A 21,459-nucleotide genomic window follows, 5' to 3' on the forward strand; every position below is an offset into this window, starting at 1 on the left:
GGAAACTACTGAGATTTGACGAATGCATAGCCGAATTCACAGCAAGTACGTGGGGCTGCCGAATGCAAGCAAACTAGTTGAGAAACCCTGCCACAAATATCAAAAAGCTGTTGCACAAATTTGCCTATTGTATATTTGAATACCAACTTCAAGGCAGCACTGATAGTTTTTGAATAATGATAAAGATATAAATGATCCCTGAAGAAAAATAAATTGTGGACAATTTTTTAATGTCCGTAATTTTCACTTGATATTCCCGCATGAGATCTTCTTCTATTTTAACCGGAAATGTGAGGACGGAGAAATTAAAAGTGGTCTGATATTTGTGGTGTTTTGTGTGTAAGACAGGAAAGGTAATATACTGTGAAGATACAGTACATGTAATAATAGATTTTATATATAGTAACACAAAGTAATACAATATCCCCTATACCAAACACTGTATTTCCCAATTACTAGTCAAAATACGTACATGCACACTACATAGTAACAGCACGCACCGACCGAATTCTACATTTTTTTATTCTATCCATTAAAATATACCTTGTAAAATGTTAAAGGGATACTATCTATTAGAATGCTCATAAAATTTAACTTCTCAAACTTGGTCAATAAGAGTTTTCATTAGTGGACTCCCACTGTCACATCTATACAACAGCATTTCTGCATAATACGATAAATCCAAATAATGAAAACGATGTCATTATTGAAAAAAAAACCTTCTTAGCATCTTTCAATTATTTAAAAGTTTTAAGGATAATTACATAGTTTTGGATTTATTGGATTGTAAACTATTGTATAGTTATAGCACTGGGTGGGTTCTTATTGACCAAGTTAATATATATTTAAAATAAAAAGTGAAATATGAGCCACCGTAGTATAGAGTGGCTTTGCCATTGAGGGCACGTGGGGTGGTGGAGAGGGGAAACTTAAATATGATTTTTATACTTTTTTGACCCGAAATGTGTTACACAATGCACAAAATTTTCTAGTGGAGGAAAATCCCGCAGACCCCACATTAGAGATTTGAGCCTATGACGTTTCCACAACCCAACTGCATCTTAGCACCGACAATCGTCTCTTCCTTAAGTCTATCTGCCTTCCCATTTCCAAGAGGCTGGCGCCGCTACAGGTTGTATGATTAAAATGTTTATGCCTGTAACGCTGTCTCCACTATATTTTGTATATGCCAGGCGTATATTGTCTTTACTTTGACACATTGATTGGTCATCATCACAATGTCAAGGTAGGTAGGTAGGTGACAAGTTAACGTTCGCTTCCAGCGAGTTAGGTAGTTGTTGGTAGTCGTAGTAGTTGGTAGTTGGATTGGTTCAAATTGGTTGATTCTGTGGTGTTGGTTTGGTTGTTGATTCTTCGTTAGATCTGGTCGGGTCGAATGACATGGCGGTGAAACTCGGCCCTGGATGGTGTGGCGTGAGTTACTCGATCCACTTCATTCCTCCAAACTAGTTCTGATCATGGTATTTCTTGTTGATTGGTAGTCGAATGGTAGTCGTTGGTTTGTTTTGGTTAGATTATCTAATAACTGTTGGAAACAATGTCAAGGTATTCGGGCTCATTTTATAGCTACTATAGTGGGGGTGGGCAAGTCCAAAAAATGGATTGTCCCCATGAAAATATTCAGACGACCGACCGATTTCATTACGGCAACTAAAGAAAGACCATACCCTCTAGATATATTACTCTCTGGATCAGAATAAATTTCTAGTTATTGTCGTCGGGAAACAATTAATTCAAAAAATATCAAATACCATGTTTTCGGTTTCCGTTCAATCGAATTATTAAAATAACCCACGTTGTTTTTCAAATTCTAGTAACCAGTTGTCGTCGGAAGTACATCAGGATAGAATATAGAAAAAGAATATAAGTAATTATTGTTTTATTTGCTTACTCTGAAATAATAAATGTTATTTCATACATGTTAAGGACTCAGACCGGTAATTATTGTGCCATCTGTTTCCATGTTAAATCTCAAACTTCAGCCTTTTATAACTTTTTCCATAAATCTCGTTGAAAACTTTCCAACATGTCACATGAAAGCCTGGCCAATACTTAGTTTCTGGACAAAAATACAATATATAATGACCATGAAAATCTTGAGCTAGCCAAACTGAAAGTAGACCACTACATTTTATCAACATCTGCTTGACTGTCACTGCACACTAAACAACTATTTTTAGATTTATCATTCCGCATGAAAATCTATCTCACAAAATCTGAAAGAAAATGCAAATTTCAAATCTACACCAAAAATTAGTCAAAAATAGGCATGTAAAACCCCCAAGAGAGAGGGAGAAAGAGGATTTCTAAAGGAGGGAGAAAGACGATTTCTAAATACAATATTAATTGCGTGGGTCCTATAAGTGATGAAATAGATTATTGTTAAGGTAGAGACACTCCCCTGTCATTTAAAGTAGGCGGAGCTTAACAGATCTGTTCCCCAGCAAGTAATCGTTTTAGCACACTCATCATTTCGTTTGCCGAAATCAATTTGACCTAATTTTGGAAACAATGACTGCCGGGTAGTCTTATCAACACTTCATCGTGCACGACAAAAAGGCGAGAACCATGGTTTATGACAAAATTCAGAGAACCTTTACTTGTATAAACAACAAATCTCAAAATTACATTAATCAGACATTCGTCGCCAATAAGATAGTAACAAATATTTCTACAAAATGAAATGATGAAGCGATTGTTTCCATCAGTTACCTTCACATAAAAAAGTTTGCAGAGGAGGAGATCTGCTAAGCTCCGCCCACTTTAAGCGACAATAATCGATTTCATCACATAACGTGTTTGAGATAAAATTTGATATTTAAAAATGTTAACAAGAATACCTGTTTTCGAGCGATCGATGTTATAAACCTATTCTTTATTAGGAGAAAAGTGTGTTCATGAACATTCTAGTTGCCAGATGTTAGTAATACACCAGGACAGAACTATTAAAAAAATATCGGTTTCCGTTCAATCTGATAAATCAACCCAAGCTTTCTTCTGATCTTCTATATATACTCACACGAATCACTGTTAATCACAAACCTGAATCATCAAGACAAATGATGTGTATTGCTAATCTGATGCTAGTAGTGGTCGTGTTATGGACTGGATCCTTAACACTGGCCAGTCCTCGACGCCAACCCAATATCATGAAAAAGTTTTGGGGAAAACCCGGTAAGTATTAGAACAACATCTACAGCAGGGATGAATTTGAAATTCTAGACAGTCGGAGTAAAATTTGGAATGAGAGGGAATGGGGGATGGAGTTTGGGAGGGGGTGTAATATTCTTAAAGTTATTTGATGCTTTAGGGTTGAATGGCGGAGAAAAAATGGGAGAGGGGGATCGATTTGGTCATGAGGGTTGAGAAGCACTGATCTACAGTAAAAAACTGTTTCAGTACGACCACCATGGCATAACATCATGGGAGCATTGCATAAACACCAAAAGATATAAATATTACAGGTAGCCGAAATTCAGCACTACCATAATCTGATAGCGAAGCCGATATTTACAAGATTAAATTGCTTTAACACTTTAATATATAATATTATTACTTGTAGTTTGTAAAAAGTATGATCTGATTGAGAACGCTGAATGGATACAAAGAGATAGCTGTGAGGAAAATAAACGTTTTAAATGCCGAAAAGGTTACCAATTACTAGTCCAAACTAGCTGTAAAAAAGGAGAATGGTGTTTGGAACCATCATGTCAACGTAACGTACCAACTGGTAAATCCTCAATTACTTTAAGATCATTCCGCTTTTTTGTTTTGTTTTGTTTTTGGCTCAAATTTGTGAAAACTATAAACCAAAATCCATAGAAATGTATCCTATAACGTATCTAAAATTTTTAACTACAAAAAATTCAAACGTTAATTTTTGTACACCAAAGCTTGTAAAAGGTTACGTAACTTTTAAAATTCGTTATGTTTTTGCAAGCTGTTAGAAAACTACTGTACGATTTGAGTAAAATAAACGCCGTATTTTAGAGAAATATGTCTCTTACGTTTTCTAAAGATTTCAACTAAATATAACGAGCCATTATAAAATCAATCACCGAAACTCGGTCAAATTGCTTAATTAACAATATAATAAACAAATTCAGTTTGATCCCGTAGATATAAATAGCATATTTTAGAAATATTTTCAGATATAAGTTATGACGTTTTTGATAATGAAAGTATTTTACCAAAGAAAGCGGATTGCCCCTTTAAATTAACTTCGCTTAATCATAAGATACAAGCTTACTGGAAACTAGAACTCAGAGAAGAACTGTGTCTGGTTGACTGAATTCTGAAAAAAATGTGACAAATATCCTTGTTATTCAGTATAAAGTTGTTATTTTTTTTATTTCTCTTGACGCTTCCTTCCCAGTTTGTACCTTTCTTATTTCTCCGCTTTCCCATTTAGCCCCTTTCCACTTCCTCCCTTTTCAGCTTCGCCCCTTCCCATTTCACCAATTCCTTTTTTAGAAATAATGGCACATTCTATTATGTTTGACGCTTTAGTTTTTATGTATTATTCTAAATTTTATTGAAATTGGTTGTAGAGTGTCCATCCGGCCAGAACATAACAAATTCTGATGATGTAACACCATCAGGTGTATCTGGTAAAGATTATAATTTTAAATGTTCCACTGGTTTCGCCAAAAATGGTTTGATTGGAACATTGACATGTGGAGAAAATGGAGATTGGATTAATAAAACAACGTGCGAAGGTAAAATATAATATTATTTTAATATTGCTTCCTTGACAATCAAATTCATGTTTTTTCTAAAAAACCAGATTAGCCAAGATATCCCTCTAACGGTTCAAGAATTGATTTACAGTAACGTCTTTACAAAGCCTTTTTATCAACACGGTTTCCCCCTGTCAGCGATGCAGGTAAGAGGGGCTGACATGGAAAACGCGTTTCGTCGTTCGGATGGGACAATAAACCGAGGCCCCGTGTGCTACAGGCTGTGCACGTTAAAGATTCCTTGACAATTGGAAATGACGTTGCCCGTCTTCATTAGCCCATATGGTGCAGAAAAGTAGGACGTAAAACTCCATTCATTTCATTTCATATATTTACAAAGTCTCTTTACACATATGCCGTCTCCTTATTTATGTTTCTGTTATTATATAATATTATCACATGCTTATCAACTTTCAATATATTTCTGTAACATTGTTATAGTTAATTATCGTTTTCAAACTTATTTTGGTAAATTTCGTTTCGGATAAAAGATCAATATTTAGTCTACTTTCATTTTCACTTTCTATTTTCGGTAGAAATCAGACTGTTGTTGCTTTTATTGTTTTGGATTCAATCCACCTTTTTTCTATGTCATCCATCGTTGGTAAACCAAAGTGTGAGTAGGATTGTGTTCTATAATGATTATATTTGTATTATGCATTGATATTTCTGCGATAAAGTGCACTTTGATGGTTTTTGGAGAGACAGTCTGAGCAAGTATTTTATGTAAACATCGCTATATTTTGAGTGTTTTCATTGCATAACTTACCGTTATATTGAGTCAATATGAGAACTGTTTAGCCTTTGTATTGTCAGTATGTGTAACATTGTGTTTTATGTTTGTTTCAGCTTTTTACCTCGTTTTCTTCTCAATAAATCTATGATACTGAGAACTGGTTATCTATCTGCAAAGATCCCTTGCGGAATAACACAGCTTTAGATAGGATGCTGTTTCAGATCTAGACTGTCGATTCAGCAGATCTCTAATTTTGATCCAACTTGTATTAAATTTCTTGAACTGTTTTTCAAAATATACCCTGGTTTGGCGTACACTTTATAAAATTATTAAAACATAGTGTGATAATTTGACTTATTAGTTGTAAATATTCTTTACTCGGTGGCTCACATACGACATATTTCACTTTTAATTTTAAATTAAAAACATTAATTTTCACCTAGGTGATAATTATTTCCATCGAGGTGAAAATTAGGTGATAATTCCTGTAATTTTGAATTAAATACTCTAATTGTCACCTAGGTGATAATTATTTTAAAATAGGTGAACATTAGGTTTTTATATTAGTTATTAGTTTTTAATTCAAAATATTTTCACCAAGTAAAAAAAAAGTTTTTAATTCAAAATAAAAAGTAGAAAATGTCGTATGTGAGCCACCGTATTACTCAATAGAATTTATCTAAAACTAATTTATATTTCAGAATATAAGTACAAGTTTAAGTACTCAAATGAGACAACTTTAGGAACCAGGCCGTTTAAGACTATCATATTATCTGTTCAGGAGAATTGTGATGAAAAGTGTAAAAATGATAGCAACTGTACTGCTGGATATCTAGAAGGCAGGAGAAGATGTGAATTTTATCCAGAACCAATCATCTTCGTGTCATTGGATTCATTTCGGGACGAATGTATAAATTGGTGTACCGAGAGGATTGAATGTGTAACATTAAGTCATGATAGGAGTGGAGATGGGTATTGTTATTTATTTAACGTTACCCTCGATCAGATACCTGAAAACATGAAGAATCCTTACGAAATGGTTGATACCTTAGCAGAAAAAGTCTGTGAATAAAAAGATGGTTATTCAGAAATACCCTAACAGGAAAATTCTATGAATTAAACATGTTTATCATGATGTATCTAATATATATTTTACTATCGGTAATAACCTGAAGTTTGGGTTAAAAAAGGATACAAATCACCGGTGAAATCGGGGGCATCAAGTCATGTTAAGCTATTACGAACTTCATCATATGCCTTGACTGCAATAGCAGAGGTACCGATTAGCGGCCCAACAGTAAATCTGTAAACTGGGGCTGGGACAGAAGAGGTTTGGTCGTGCTTTTGCACCATCAGTTTAAAAAATACCTGGAGCCATCGCCAATCCGCCATTGTTAAAAATGGTGGCAGTGTGTACAGAGCTTTATCAGGCTATACGATAACATCCATGTCAATATTTACAATACACCTGTAACGAGTCGTGTAGCATTGTTATAATTGATAAGTCTACCTGAATGAAAAATTAATTAAAGTACAGGTGGAAAGATGCCCGCTTAAATATATATTAGGAGTCCAATTGTTAGATCTTATATCGCCTTGTTGTCACCTATCGGGTACATGAAAAGTAATACCATGTGTGGGCTAGTTACTTAGTAACAAGGGACAACAGGGGAAGGTACTAAGATAGGGGGGGGGAGTGGAAGGGAATCCCACACACCCTAAATGAGAGGCTTGAGCTCGTGACGCTTCCACAACGCACAACGCTTCCGCATTTTGATTCACAACTTAAGTCTATCTGCCTCCCAGTTCCAAGATGCTGGCGACGCTACATGCTGTATAACTAAACTTTCCATGCCTGTGATACCGTTTCCATTAGTGTGTTCCAACATCGCCCCTTCCCATTTCGCCCCTTCATAATTCGTTCCTATAATATTCCCTTTTCGCCGTTTTCCCATATTGCCCCTTCCCAGTTTGTCCCTTTCTTAGTTCTCCCCTTACCCATTTAGCCCCTTTCCACTTCCCCCCTTTCCACTTCGCCCCTTCCCATTTCACCAATTCCTTTTTTAGAAATAATGGCACGTTCTATTATGTTTGACGCTGTATTCTTTATGTATTATTCTCAATTTTATTGAAATTGGTTGAATAGTGTCCATCTGGCCAGAACATAACAAATTCTGATGATGTAACACCATCAGGTATATCTGATAAAGATTATGATTTCAAGTGTTCGACTGGTTTGATTGGAACCTCCTTGACATTTGGAGAAAATAGATTCTGGATTATTGAAATTGGTATATCTTGTTTATTTTCACCCTTTGACCCCCTCATTCTCACCTGAACACGTGTAAATCCCATCATTCATTAGATAGACGAATAAACAGTTTCATTAAAGAAATATTGATGTTGCTTTAAATAGTTTTATTATTATTTTCATTCAAAATAAATATAAACCTTGAACTGCTCGTCAAGATTACATGTGTTCCACCATTCGTCTTCGATTAAATAGCTTGCTTGTAAATATTATACAAAATATTTTTCAGACTAACAAATTGATCCGACTCGTTCAAGAGCATCAAAGATAGGTTGTAAGAGGTTTTCTAGTCTATTCGTATGTATGTGTACAAGTGTACCCGATACTAAGACTTGAAAACCCTTAACAATCCCTTTAAAAACAATATCAGTACATTTGTTTAGGGACAAATAAAACATCTCTCATTTTTGCATCCAATACAGCCTTCGTTTCACGAAAATCACCATTATCCATCAATGTAAGAAATCAACCATTTTGGCGTATATGATATTGGATTGAAATAATGATTTCATATCATACAATATATTTGGTTTTAAATCACCACCTTTTTCATTTCTGCTATAAAATATCCAAGGAACATATTAAGTTATCATTTGATAAGTTTAGGATGGCACAATGCTGTACATTTAGTCCCTCTCTGTGTGCCCTCCATTATTGAAAATGATTCACGGTCCAGTTTGATTTACTTTCACTTTTCTTAGATAAGCCATCTTTCACTAAATTATCCAAATCGTTTTGATTCAACAGTGTTCCAAATCGCATGTCAGCTTTCTTATAGTGAACCAACGGCTCATCTTCACTTGTTATATCAGAACATAGATGATAGACTTTTTAATTGAAAATTTGGCTGGGTATTAAAGCGTTGTTTGCGTTAAAAACATATTATCCTCTCCACTTAAAGACAAGTAGGGCGTAACACTCAATTCATTTCATTCCATTTCCGCTTAAAAACATGGTGCTTGACTAATGAATGAATGATAATCACTTGATTTATTTGTTAATGATAAAATCTACTCAAGTTCATGAGTTGTGTTGAGAAAATTAGCTCACTATAGTGACTGTCTGATATTAGAATATTGGGTAGCTATGGTTTACGTTAGGGAGAAGCCTTGTTTTCGGTTTACAGACTGTTTACAAATTAAAACCTAGCTAGAATGAGAGCACAGCCCAAGGGAAATAACCGAAAAAAATTTACCGTTAAAAATTTTTTTATCTTGATCTCCAAAGATCAGTGGCTGAACTAGATGACTTGGGGCCCCGTGGACTAAAATGGGTTTGGGCTCTTCACCCGGAAGGTGTCTGTCTCTCCTGGATGCCTGTTAATGGTCTGTCTGATTGTGGGAGTAGTCTGAGTAGAGGATTGAGGACACAGGTACTCGATTGTCCCATATTTAGTAATTTACATGTATTAGGTCCCTCATAGACAGTCATGGCTGACATAGGGCCTCATTTTCTTAAATGGAGACTTAATATGACTCTTTGTAGAACTCCAGCATCAGTTGTTAACCCTTTTATATTTGTCTTAGCCTTTTAGATACGTGTACAAACTTTGGTATTTTTTTTTTCCTGGGATGGGGGACTCCTTAGGGTTCAGGGCCCGGTTCAACATGTCCCTATGGTATTTGAGCCACTGCCAAATATATGCACCCGATATTCCCTGCAGCTCTCAACATTATAGACATCTTCATTGATCGTAATGATTTACAATGATAAAACTTTAATTTAAAATGAAAAGCACCTGCTCATTAGTCGTACTAGATACGAGTATTATTTCTTCTAATTAGAGTGTAAATTGATAATATAGGAGAAATTCTACTGATAGGTTATACTGTCATATCTTTCATATCCTTTATTTTCTAATTATCTAAAAGAAAAACATGGCGAGAAAGCTTCTATGATAACTGATAACTTAATGGGTAGGTTTTCAACCACAGAGGCATGTCCCAAAGTGTGCACATTTGCCCCTTTTCTTAGGGGACATTTGATGAGTCACAGCCAGTCACATGCTGTGAAAAATAAAAACTTTCCAACTACAATATATACAACATCTCATATGATGACTACAGCCTTAAATCTGGGTTCCCTTCTTAATACTTATATGAATAGAAAGTACAGGTGTTCTAATGACTTGGAAAAATACCAGTTTGTCTCACATGTCCGTAATCAATTCATAATTGGCTAAATTAGGAGAGAATTACCAGCAGAATCCCAATGAGTGGCCGATCAAGAAAGGTCAAAAAGTCTTTTTTTGTTTATCCAGACTGTACATACATGGACATTTATGATTGGTAAAAAATCTTAATTATATACAATAATAAAATAATGATATGATTAAGAATACATGATAATTCATTAGAAACACTAATTAATCAAATAGTTTGCTTAATTTGATACTAAAAAATTTAGGAAACCCATCCTTAATTAATTGTCTAGGAGTACTCAGAGAATTATTACTATCAAACTATGTGAGAACGTGCCTGGTATCCAATCATAGATATGATTCGATATTTGGGGACATCATATTCATGCTGATTCGATTTGGGGTCACATACAAAAACAGGTTGAAAACTACTGACTTAATGCTAATCGACTTGTTGAAAATATGATTAGGTTTTATGTTCAGAATTCAAAGTTTAAATGGACTGTAAAGAGATTTTCTTAACTTGTATATTGGGAATACTGATATCATCAATTTGCAACATTCCAATTTTCAATCAGACGTCTGTGGTTCTTCCTATTACACTAAAACTAACCGCCTTATGACAAAGCTTGGATATTATTAACTTAACTAGTTGTACTAGTAGTTCCGTCATAAAACTTGTATTGCAAAAACCACTGACGTTTGAATGTTGCAAATCGATGTGAAAAATCATGGTGACTATTTCAAGCAGGTTTAAAATTCCTAAAGTATGAACATTCTGACCACATGAGACTGCCATTGCACCAAGTATAGTTGTCTGTAGTTTTCAGTGACCATATTGGACTGAATGCTTTATTTTGTTTTTGTTTATCCTGTAAATCTCTTCGGGAGCAAGGATTTTCATCGATCTTACCATTGTCTTGTATTTAAACCCTAGGCCAATGCGTCTGTAGGAGAGTGTCTTCCATAACATCTTACACTACCATATCATATTGAGTATTTACAAACTCATGATTATTCAACCATTCATTCGTTCTTTTATATAGCCTTATTTTAGCCAATCTAAAGGCTTGACATGAAATTTCTGAGAAATTTACTAAAAATAGTAATTTTTCCTAGAATCTCCTTGTCGATTACAAACAATGACGAATGGAGCATAACACACGGTACGGGTCAAAACTGTTCTGAATAAATTTTAACTTTTGACTCCCATCGACTTGAATGTAATCTCATACTTATAGGATCTATGTAGTCATTTACTATATTTAGAAAGTTACACATTGAAACTTCAAATAAACACAATTAGAGACCAATAAAAGGAGGAGATTGGTGGAAAAGGGCAGAATGGCCGAAGCAAATATCCCTGAAACAAACCCTGATACAAATTCTGAAAATACAATGGAAGAGGAAGACAATGCCATGCAAAAATTCTTGGAGAAATCACGAAGGTAAGTTATTTTTTAAAGGTGCGAAAGGACGAGGCACGGCGTCCAGTGTGGCAGTGAGATTGAGATTGTGCAGGCCAGTAGCTACAGGGGGAAGAAATGTATTTCTCCCCTGCCCCCCTACCCCGAAACAAATAACCATGCACCTCCGGATGTATTACCTGTCCCTCCGAACATTCAGGTCTGGCTACCGTACAGCGACTGTGTCCAGTGAATAAGTGAATAAATAAACCAAGTACTAACGATTTGAACCGCGAAACCCGAAATCTTAAACAAAGTTTTAGCGAAATATTGGTAGTTGATAATGAACTTTTCACATGAGTAAGTATATCATAATGAAAAGTGTGTCTAGAAGTGTTTAGGAGAGTAACCATGCCCTGTCCGGCGCTACTTATATATCACTCTTCAATATTGATACATTGATTACTATTTAAAGATTAAAATATTTTGTTAGCATAACCCGATACAAATCTGAAAGTTTCTTTTCGTATTTTATTTGCGGGTGACTCTACTTGCTTTCTATGATCTGACGAAATTGTTATGTATCTCATGTTCTTGGTTATTTAATATTAAACCAATCAGATACAGTGTTCAATAATAGATTTCCTTACTTCGTTTTGGTATTTTTGGGATATGCATTGTTAAATATTGTCTTGAATTGTTTAACACGAGTTTAAAATGATTCATAATGAATAATTTAAGACAACGTGTAAGGCTATTGGGTAAAGATTCCAACGAACACAATTTAAAGAGGAATCTCTTCGGATCATGAATGGTTAAGTGTAATAACCAACAGAAGACACACGAAACAAAGCATTCGGATATCAAGTTAAACACATTGGCGAATGCATGCAGTAGTAGAAACGGATTTTAACTGTTTGGTAATCTCACCCGAACACACCACATTATCTACTCCCACTTTAATTAATCATTGTCTGAGTGGGGACGTTGGCCGATCCTTACAAATCTTTGCATTGGGATTGACTCTGTCGTATTTGTGTTGTAACCTTATAATGGTGCGAATCAATCCCAAAATAGCCCCAGAAAGAAATTAATAATACCTGTCTGCTGAAAAACAAATTGGTGTTTTCATTTTAGTGAGCTGATGTACGAGCTTCGTAGGATCCAACATGGCGACCGTCCAGTTACGGGTCAAGGTCGAAAGGAACAAGTAGATCAATTCTTTGCTAAACGAATACAAGCCTCTGCTTCTGCAGAAAACGTCCCAAGCAATGTTGACAATGTGGAAGAACATCGTCCAGAAGCCGTAGTAGTCGAGGTGCAAGGATTGTATGAGCAGCATCGGGTTTCTCAGATGCTTCAATCGCAGCAATTCAGACGTCAACTTGAGAATATCATACGTGGTAACATTACGACTGCTCCTCGCCAACAACCAGTACCCCAACCTAGACGCAGAGCCCAGCCTCGAGACAGTGCACCACCTATTTCAGAAAGAGAAGACAACTCAGATGATGACAGCGATGCAGGTTCGTATCATTTCTGACAACATTCTTTCTGACAATGACTCTGTCATTGTGTCAAGCAAACTATCCCGACCTAATGGTTTCGTATGTAGCTGATCCAAGAGAAATGCCTTTCAAATTTTAATACCCTAAAAACGCATATACATACGACAATTTTTATAAGAAATGAACAAAATTGAATCTCAAATTGTTAAAAATGTAATCCTTACTTTCCTACGTTTCAGAATACTTGTCCGCTGACGAAGAAAGTCCCTCAGCCTCACCAAGGACAGAAGCTAGACCACAACCGCCAACCACAGCAGTACAACAGTCTACCAACAGAGACAATACTTCTCCAAGAAGTTCATCCCCTGCCGTGGCGAGGGCTAGTGCTACCAGAGCGGATGTTCAATCAGCTATGAACTCGTTAGTCAAAGTTTTTTATCCACCTTTGTAAAATTTTTGTGGTCGGAATCATTGAAAGGATTGAGACCACACACTTGGTAGTGTCACCATGTCTATGGTTTATATAATCAGAAACCCTGATAGGAATATCATCAAATTGTCAAATGCTATGAAAAAAAATTAGTAAATCTCTTTTCATACTTGGGTATATTTTAGACTTTAGACTAAGGCGAAACCCAGTCCAAAACATTTGCCTGTATTGCAGCCTCTGGTAGCTATTTTGAAAGTTGTCGGCTGATGTAGACAAGATTTGAACGACATTTAGAAGTGGAGAGTAGATATAACAAAAACACAAGGGGTATATTATTGTATAACTCACTTCTTTAATAACAAAGCACATAACGTTTCCGACACGTGTAAATTGTGTTGAAACGTTATGTGCTTTGTTATTAAAGAAGTGAGTTATACCATAATATACCCCTTGTATTTTTTGTTATATGATGTAAACAACTCCATCCGACAACTATCAAAATAACTATTAGAGCCTGGAATAGAAGAACCAAGCAGAACCCTGGTCTTATTATTATTTCAGACCAATATATGATATTCGTTCAATTTCCCAAACTCATCAAAACGACCTGATTGATGACATTAGAGAGTTGGTTCATCAGGGGATTGTGTCGTCTACATTAGAAGGTGCTTTCAGAACAACTCTAGAAGTCACCATGCAGGTAAAGACAAGTTCTCTTTTCAGGCCACACGTTAGTCCTTGGCATCAAAATTATCTTAAGTGGCTAGGTTTTTTTTTATTATAATGAGAATTTTTGGATTATGATAACCTAAACCTACCTCTTAAGCAGTGGCTCAACTATCAAAAGCACTGGTTAAACCAAGTCTACAGGCCACACCCCTACCAAAGTATTAAATTATAATCAAACGTAGGAACCAGTAATATATAAATGAGTGAAATAGCATTTACTACAGACTGACAATCTTTAAATATTCCATATTAAATAAACAGGCATTAAATTGACTTGCAGAGAGGTATGTTAAAGACAAGTTTCCCGGGAGACGGGCCCCAAACCACTTCAGTCCATTGATTGTATTGATTGTCTATTATAGTGTTTCATTTTCGCGGTTGTCGACATATTTTCAATTCAATTTTTCAATTTTTAGAATCGTGTTCCTGAAAACGGAGCCGAAGTTGCTGAAATCATCCGATCACTTGAGCCCACTGGTATCAGACGAAATGATTTTAGAATTTTGGGAATCGGCAATCCAGCTGATGACGTGTCTGATGATATTTCTGTTACCAGCTTCACAGCTCAAGCTGTACCTTATGATCATGTAAGTAGGTCATTGAATACATGTGCTTGTTGAATTATTTTCATATTTTTGCACTGGAAACTTATACTTATAGGTCATTGCGCATTGAACGTGTTGATGATATCCTTAACGCGCAATCTTATCACCAAGTAATTAGGTCAATGCATTGAATGGACGTGTTGATGATAACCTTAACGCGCAATCTTATCACCAAGTAATTAGGTCAATGCATTGAATGGACGTGTTGATGATAACCTTAACGCGCAATCTTATCACCATGTAATTAGATCAATGCATTGAATGAACGTGTTGATGATAACCTTAACGCGCAATCTTATCACCATGTAATTAGATCAATGCATTGAATGAACGTGTTGATGATAACCTTAACGCGCAATCTTATCACCATGTAATTAGATCAATGCATTGAATGAACGTGTTGATGATAACCTTAACGCGCAATCTTATCACCATGTAATTAGATCAATGCATTGAATGAACGTGTTGATGATAACCTTAACGCGCAATCTTATCACCATGTAATTAGATCAATGCATTGAATGAACGTGTTGATGATAACCTTAACGCGCAATCTTATCACCATGTAATTAGATCAATGCATTGAATGGACGTGTTGATGATAACCTTAACGCGCAATCTTATCACCATGTAATTAGATCAATGCATTGAATGAACGTGTTCATGATAACCTTATCACCAAGTAATTAGGTCAATGCATTGAATGAACGTGCTCATGATATCCTTACCGAGCAATCTTATCCTTAATTACCATTTAATCATTTTAATGAATTGTTTTCCAAAATTGCAATAACATTGTTTGACATTTCTAATTTCAATTCTTACAGCAACAACCGAATTTGTTTGACTTGCTGTCCCCTTTATCATACATAAACTATCTAAATAAGGATGAACAAAAATGATCACCGCATCTATTCATGTTTCAAATGCTGTTTAACATAGCTCCAGGTGCAACTTTCACTACGATCCTCGAGTATGGAGTTTGACCTATATAAATTACACGTGCATTTTGAATATATCATTTTCAGAGTAATCTGAAACTAAGTAGAGAACTGTCCAAACTGCGATCTGAGATGGAGGAGATGAAGAATATGTTAAAATTAAGTTTTGAACTACAAACAGACATCCAGAGAGCTATCAGACAGGAAGTCGCTGCTGCCATCAATAATGGTATGTATTTTTCTTTTTGTGTGTTTGCGGGGGAGGGGAAACACTACAATAACATTTGATAGAAATTATAAAAATATCGAGTTGATGTTTCAATGGATTGATGACGACTGACTCGTACAGAATTGGCACATCAATGAGACCGACCGTTATTATCCATGCTTATTAGAACTTATGTACTAATGTGTTACTTACTTCTCTTACAGCTCAAGGAGCATCAGCAATTCCTGTCTCAACACCTAGCAGACCCGTCATGGATGACAAATGTGTTATTTGTGTGGACAACTTCTCCGATGTAGTACTGTACCAGTGTGGCCATATCTGCCTCTGCTTTAAATGTGGAAAAGATTTACAGCGCAGGGGGTTGAACTGCCCGGTCTGTCGAGCTCCTATTAAAGATTTAATCAAAGCATATAGATGTAATAAGGTTTCTTAGTAAGCAATTATTCTTAGGTTAAGCACATAGCCACCCCTTTCACTGTATATTATTTTGGAGAGCTGTTAACATGTCGTTCATATATTTATTTCTATAATAATCGTTGATGCCATTTAGATAAAAGGTTTGGTGAGCTTCAAGTCATATTTCTCTAGATTACTCATACCGCAATTTCTAATATATTGTCCAGATATTCAGACATGGGAGAAACCAGTGAAGATAGGAATAAAAGAGTGAAATTTCCTAGTTTGAGGTAGATTTGAAGTATAGTCTTAATACTTCTGGTGTACTTCATATATTTATGTTTAAGACTCAAATCAAACCCCCGTTTTTCACCTGCGCTTATTACATTAGGTGTCCTGATATTATCTTAATTTTTTTCGTCATTTCCTAAATATTAAAACATAAACCTTCTTCTCCTTTTATTCATTATCATTCACTTCTAAGATGACTTGAGTTATCTCCTCTTTAACACGAGAATTGTATGGGACATATGCTGTGTGCGCTGACAATTTCATGTGAGCGTAATCTTTATGTAAAATTAGGAATTGTTCCAGCGATTTAAAGTGTCCAATGGAATTATCCCTGAATGATACATTGACTTTTATATAAATGATAATACTCTTTCTGGTATTTTTTCAACCTTTTATTTTATGTAATTTTGTTTATATTAGTGCAATTTGTAAATATTAAAACATGTTTGTATTATAACTTATGCTTGAATGAAATATTTCCTATAAATTAATATAATTTGTTTTTAGTAAATCATTTATAGAGGAATGCTTTGTGAATATATTATTATATTAATGTACTTTTGACGCAAACAATATTTCAATAGTGCCCTGCACATTATACCAACAGCTTGACATTTGTAGAAAGTGTATGTAAAATGTATTCTAGTCTACACTACAACTGGTGAGCGCTGCACCATTTTCTCTGTGTGCGGGTGCCTTTATTGAGTGATTTTTATGAGACATGGCCGTAGATAAATTGTATGGAAGGCGGATTGACTTTTTATTCAATGTTCCTCATTGCTATTTCTTATTTCTCCATGAAGTTCCCGAGAATGTACACTTTGAATAAACAAAAGTATGCCCAGGTGGCAATTTAATTGGACTGAGCAATAACTTGTGAATCCTTCTCCAACAGCTTGACGTTCATAGAAAGTGTATGTAAAATGTATTGCCGTCTACACCACAACTGAGCAATAACTTGTGAATCCTTCCTCCAACATGTAAAACAGTTATTATTTGTCAGCTGTAACCATTGGGGACCATGCCACCATAATTGCTGGTTGATTAGATTTTCAGCTGTGACTCCTCTTGTGACCAAATCACTCGGATTACTGGCACTCGTACAATACCTCCAGTTCATATAAGAACTGGATTTCTTGAACACGATTTGAGACAAATAGATTCCATTGCGATGCCAAGTCTCTGATCCGGTGTAGAGAAGATGAATTGCTTGTCCAACATGTAATCTTGTGAACTTCAATATCAATAAAAGACTGGACGTACTTCATGTGGGGTGCTGTAATCAGGGCAGCCATTAATTCCAAACGTGGAAGTGTGATCCGTAGGAAAGACCTCTTGAGGTCGAGGCCTGAAAGAATTTGTCTGCCGGTGGTGATGATTTGGAACATTATCACCGGAATAGGCCTGAACTCTGGACTGGGAGCCGTCGGGAGATGAGTCAACCTTTTCAGATATTGCCAATGTCTGATCCATTTTGTCTGTTAGGAGTTTAACACGAAGAGCAACTTCAGTATCCATGATTAAAATTTGCTATGTATACAAGGGGAAATTAATTGTTCAGGTACATGCTGTTTGAATCCTAGTTCTTTGTCGTATATAATATCACAGGTCTCGGTCTAGAGTGACGCCCCTTTTATTGGACCATTGAGATGTGTTCTAAATCAAACAACAAAATTTATAGAAAAATTACTTTAATGATGGATGTGGAAAAAATATAATAAAGAAAAAAAAATTATCATTAATAAAGTTAAAACATGTATCATAAATATAGAACTAAATATAAACACTGAAAATTGCTGAACATTTCTTTACTTGAATTTAAAAATTTGAATAAAAACAAATAAAATTTAGAAACATTTTCCTTCATTTAAAAATAATCTTCCATGATTATAAAAAAAACTTAATATTCCCTAGAAGCAGTTTTTAACAGGGTGATTTTTTGTTGCGCATAGCAAAAATGTTCGTCTTATGGTTTAAGCTTAGCGAATTTTCATTTCCACTGTCATCTAAGATCGAAGTTATCGATATTTTAATTTTGATCATGACGTTGATGTTCTTAGCCGAGTTCTAGCATGTGATTGGAACACCTTTTGTGATCTCTTCGACTTTTTTCTTGCTGCAAATACTCAAAATTCTTATCAATACGCATGCGCCTGTACGAAAAAAATCACTTTGCATGAACAAAATCGTCCCGTGGAAAACACATAAGTCAATCTGAATTCTCGTCTAAAATATAAGTGAACATCACCATTAAAAATAATTGTACATATATATGGACAAACAAGCCAAAAAATAGCAGTTTCCATTTAGTGAGCAAATAAAATGAGTATTAGTTGAAGTCATACAGTTGTCTTGTTTTAACTATAAGTCTATTTTACTATACTTTGCCTATCACTTTTAGAAATCAAAAGTTGGTGTCTGGTTCTTCTGTAATTTAAGAATTAAATATCGTATTCACTCTAATTGAAGCTTGGGTCGCTGCATTTTTTCAGTCCAATGGTAAACAGGATCAAACAGTTTTCAATTGATAGATTAATCAATCATGATTTTTTAACCGATTTCCCATCCCTACCTACATAGTATTAATTCATAACCGCTAGTTGTCATCTGACAGGATTTATTGTTTAGTATATTATAACTGGAGTAAAAAGATTTCCCTTGGAACAGAAAGAATGGGGGGGGGGCGTTTATTAGGGCAGGGACTTCAATTAGAACGTATACGGTACTTTAGCATTAATGAAACAACAAATAGCTGAAATAGAGCTTTCACAGTTGGAAAAACAAATATTTAAATAATAATGATATTTCTTTAAAATATATAAACAAAGTACGCTTGACTTCTGTATATTTTGCAAGATTTCTTAGTCCTAGTTCATATGTTGACCCAAATCATTCAGATCTCAATTGATTCATACAGTATATATATGTAGTTCTAACAAAAATATCTTATTATTATATCAAACTTCGAACTTTTCACGTGGCAAATGAACATTTTAAATACGACAGAAGATCGATTTATGAACTAGGCCTAATTATTCTGAATTGTGAACACTTTTAATATTACATATATCAGACCTCGATGCAGCTTATTTCAAACCTTAATAAAGCGACTAATATAACTGTGCTCAAAACATTTAAAGATGGGTTTCCTTATCTTTTAGTGTCAAATTAAGCAAACTATTTGATTATATCATGATCATATCATAATTTTTCTTATATTGTATGTAATTAAGAGTTTTAACCAATCATAAATGTCCATGTATGTACAGTCTGGATAAACAAAAAAGACTTTTTGACCTTTCTTGATCGGTCACTCATTGGAATTCTGCTGGAAATTATCTTCTAATTTTGCTATAATTATGAATAAATTATGGACATGTGAGACAAACTGGTAATTTTCCAAGTCATTGGAACACCTCTACTTTCTATTCATATAAGTTTTTAGCATTTTTATTTTTATAAATGAAAATAAAAGAACCCATCTTTAAAAAATATATAATTTACCAATAATAAAGGAGCGGGATAAGAAATGAAATTATAACTCTATATATAGTAATACAATGTAGTAATAATATTAACAGTGAAATTGATGATAAAAAGTCCGGAGATTTTTTTTACAATATTTAATTACAATCTTCATCTGACAAGAGCAGTGTATTTCAAACCTGTACTGGGCCATATGAATATTGCTGGTTTGGAGTTAGGGTGATATTAAACAGGGTGAATGCCCCAGCTTCAAAATAACTTGAAAATCAAATTATTAAAATTCGTTCTTTTTTCTTTTCTGTTTTTTTTTGTTAAAGTTATACTATATCTCTTAGAATAGACATAACATTAAACCAAGTTTAAATTGTTTGGTCATCGCAAAATTCTATTGATTCCCTTTCTTTGTTTTCTGTCAGAAGAGAGAGTGATACTTGTTTTATGAAATTTATTGAGTAATAATTATTTCCAGAACAAATTGATTTTCAAATTGATTTCATCTTAAAGGGACAGATTCGCCATTTTCTGTCTTGAATATAATATGTAAATAATCTTCAGAAGTATTAGAAATGTAGAAAACCTCTAATTAGGAAATTCTCTTTCTATTTCTACATGTTTTTTCTGTATTTGACATAGTCTCAAGAAATGACTGGTAATTATAACTTTCAAACGCGGATAATTCCAAACGCACATGGGTTTGAAGACTCAAATTTCGATGCTGAGCTGTGAACACTATTACTCATTAACTTGGCTAAAAAGTTCCCTTGCAGAGACTAAGTATAATTGGTAAAATGGATGGCGAAACTGTGACTTTAACATTCAATTTTAACTCTGCCAAGCACAAGTGTATGGACAGACAGACAGACATTGGTGGTGATAACAATATATATTACAATTTGAGTGCATTAAAAAAAAATAAATAGTTTTGTTCAATGTCTTTATAATATCAGAGTCGTTGAGTCACACTGGACCTATATCCAAAGGTCTGAAAGTCAATAGTTTCACTGCTCATACATGACTGGTATACAACCCACATTTAAATTCCTTAAAAATCAAAATGATTCAACCTACTTCATGATTCAATGTCAATCATAATCGAAAATTAACCACAAACATAACTCTACCTCAAATCTGTGACTTTGGCCATTGCTTTCATAGAGACTCGTCTCAAAACAATCAAATACAATCACAATTCAATCATGAATCAACCGCAATCATGAATCAACCACAATCATGAATCAACCACAATCATGAGCCAACTACAACAATGATTCAATCACAATCATGACTCAACCACAATCACAATCATGACTCAACCACAATCAGGTTTCTATCATAACCATGATTTAACCACAGCCATGGTTCAACCACAATCATGATTCAACAACAATCATGATTTAACCACAGCCATGATTCAACCACAATCATAATTCAACCACAGACATGATTCAACCACAATCATGATTCAATCACAATCATGACTCAACCACATCC

The 21,459-nt window shown here is 34.7% G+C and overlaps 2 protein-coding genes across 2 annotated transcripts; both read left to right on the forward strand.

Moving 5' to 3' along the window:
• Positions 1-3,083: 3,083 nt before the first annotated feature.
• Positions 3,084-6,568, forward strand: LOTGIDRAFT_159788 (hypothetical protein; the record flags this gene model as incomplete). Its single annotated transcript, XM_009054268.1, has 3 exons — positions 3,084-3,195; positions 3,584-3,751; positions 6,198-6,568. The coding sequence occupies 3 exons, from the start codon at positions 3,084-3,086 to the stop codon at positions 6,566-6,568; spliced, it is 651 nt and encodes a 216-aa protein (XP_009052516.1).
• Positions 6,569-11,258: 4,690 nt separating this feature from the next.
• On the forward strand, positions 11,259-17,232 carry LOTGIDRAFT_231775 (hypothetical protein). Its single transcript, XM_009054269.1, has 7 exons — positions 11,259-11,395; positions 12,491-12,879; positions 13,101-13,281; positions 13,853-13,991; positions 14,437-14,607; positions 15,654-15,795; positions 15,999-17,232. The coding sequence occupies exons 1-7, from the start codon at positions 11,292-11,294 to the stop codon at positions 16,226-16,228; spliced, it is 1,356 nt and encodes a 451-aa protein (XP_009052517.1). The 5' UTR covers positions 11,259-11,291; the 3' UTR covers positions 16,229-17,232.
• The last annotated feature ends 4,227 nt before the right edge of the window (positions 17,233-21,459 follow it).

This window comes from Lottia gigantea (genome assembly GCF_000327385.1).
Source record: "Lottia gigantea unplaced genomic scaffold LOTGIsca_21, whole genome shotgun sequence".
Lineage (NCBI taxonomy): Eukaryota > Metazoa > Mollusca > Gastropoda > Lottiidae > Lottia > Lottia gigantea.